This window comes from Bombus pyrosoma, unplaced genomic scaffold, assembly GCF_014825855.1.
Source record: "Bombus pyrosoma isolate SC7728 unplaced genomic scaffold, ASM1482585v1 HiC_scaffold_4727, whole genome shotgun sequence".
Lineage (NCBI taxonomy): Eukaryota > Metazoa > Arthropoda > Insecta > Hymenoptera > Apidae > Bombus > Bombus pyrosoma.
This window is the reverse complement of record NW_025219987.1, coordinates 908499-910808: the sequence shown is the minus strand read 5'-3', so window position 1 is coordinate 910808 and position 2310 is coordinate 908499. Positions and strand designations below refer to the sequence as shown.

General features: G+C 33.4%; 1 protein-coding gene across 1 annotated transcript; it reads left to right on the top strand.

Annotated features, from left to right (window-relative positions):
• Positions 1-774: 774 nt before the first annotated feature.
• Positions 775-1198, top strand: LOC122577548 (inner centromere protein A-like; the record flags this gene model as incomplete). Its single annotated transcript, XM_043748875.1, has 2 exons — positions 775-886; positions 960-1198. Coding segments are annotated over 2 exons (315 nt in total), but the record flags the coding sequence as incomplete, so codon positions are not given.
• Between the last annotated feature and the right edge of the window lie 1112 nt (positions 1199-2310).

Sequence of the window (2310 nt, the reverse complement as noted above, 5' to 3'; positions counted from 1 at the left end):
ATAAAAGACTAGAAATAAATAAAAATTCTGATATTATTGAAGGTACAGTAATTGTACATGCAGAAAATGATATTGAAGAATGTTCAATGCGCAAGAATGCACATGTGAAATTCACTCCTCTTATGAGTTCCACGATGGACATGAATTCTTGTTATACGCAGCAGATGATGGACGCTACCGTAATCGTAGAACCCTTATCGCCAATAAAATTAAACGGAACTGTAGTAGTTGATAAAAACTTGGTTAGTAATATAGGAAAAAATAATGAACCTAAATTTACATCACGGTCGTCGATAACATTGCAGAAGAAGATTCAGCAGCTGAGAGAAGTGATGAGATACAAAGAGTTTGATGAATTACTCAGAGAAGAGGGGTCGTCCTCTGATGTGGAAAAATCTAAAGGAAATATTAAGAAACAAGAAATTAAAGAACGACAAAAGCGGCAGAACAAATCTGCAAGATCGAGCGAAGATGCAGCACTCGATGCTACAACAAAACCATCTTCGAAGAAAAAGGATAAAATTACAGAATACCAGGAAATAAAAACCGCGTTTAAATGAAATTGTTTATTCGAACCAGGTGCCAGGGTATCTTTAAAGAAAAGAGTTAAGGCATTTGAACAAGCAGGCATCAACTCAACGGCAAGCTGCAGATGAAATAATGAAAACCAAGCATCAGACGATTACATCACAGATAACATTACAAACAATATCAAAGGATATTCTTCTGTTATAAAAGTATAAAGCTATTATTCATTCAATATTTTAACCAAAATATGGCTCCAAACAGCAAGGTTCAACCACTTACGTTTTGGGTAGTAAACCTGACAACGACGAATCAGATGATGAATCGAGGCCAAAGCATACAACTCCACATTGGACACAATGTAAGTATTGTTTTACTTAATGAGTTAACAAACATTAGAGTGCATAGAGTAGTGGAATTTTTATCAATTTTAGCGCACATACGTGAAAACCAACTAGCGATGCAGAGATACATTCCGAAGAAAGCAGTCTCTAAATTCTTTGGTAGCAGAAAATGCACACCAAATTTAAGTGAAATGTTTGAAAACATAGATTCAAGTTCATTGCAACGCACGTCCAGTGCAATATGGGAGACACCACCGCGTTATTTCAAGGTGGAAAACGAAGAAGAAGTATAATTTGTTAACCTAGATGTTATTGATTTTACATTATGCCTAAGAATAAGAATAGTTAGCGTACCTTTTTAATAGCAATTAATACATAATTAATATGTAATAAGTAATTGTTCTGCTGCGACTTTTGAATAAATAAAGTAAGAAAGTAAAGTTTAATAGATTTGACTTATTATCACTATTGTGTAATAATTCGCGAGATACCAAACATTAAAAGACGTAAGAGACCAAGTTGAAGAATATTTTATGACATTATATGGTGAAGTGTCACGGTAATATAAACACGTATAATTGGCATTCCTTTTTACTCACAATAGTCACCGATGCCTCTGTATATGATTTGATTGTATTTTTGCCGCAAACGATTTACATTTTTTCAATACTTTTTATATCCGTAATTTGAATATTTAAATAACATGTCTATCTGATTTTATTTACTTTATTAATATACTTTATCTGGTTTCTTAATTGCGAATTTTCCGCTGAATTTTTTCTACGGAGTATCGAAAATCTTGTGCAACAACCTAAGTCCAATACGTCGATGATATTCATTTTTAATTGAATTATTGTCACGTCCCGCGACCTGCACGATCCTTAGCACGAAAGTAAAATTGATAATTTCTTTCAAATCAAGGTAATTTAAAACTTTTATTTGAAACCACCTTTACAGTATTTGAAGTGAAAGGCAATTAAAGCCGCTAAAAGCTATATCTTGCGAAAACTTTTCTAACCATGTTTTTATATTTACCTAATTATATTTCTATAACGATATTAAGACAATTTAAATTGTAAACAAAGTCGGCAGTTGAACAAACGTTGGGGATCTTCCCAAACATTTTCAAAAGAAAGACCCCGACGTTTTTTCATCTCCGACGGATATAAATGTAGCAACTCAGAGAAGTCAGTAAGAACAATAATAATCGTTCGTCTATCGAGTAATAATAATTATCGTTCGTGTTGAGGTTATTAGATGTATAATAAGAGAGACGCGTGGATAAATTATAAGGTAGAAAATATATTTGAAATACGGAAGTGAAAAAGATACAAAAGTTGAAATAATAATATGAGCTGGTCCAGATCCGCACGCTAGCAGTGTTACTCTATAACTGAAAAACCCTGAAGCCAACGTCGCCTTTCGACTGTTTATGGCCTGC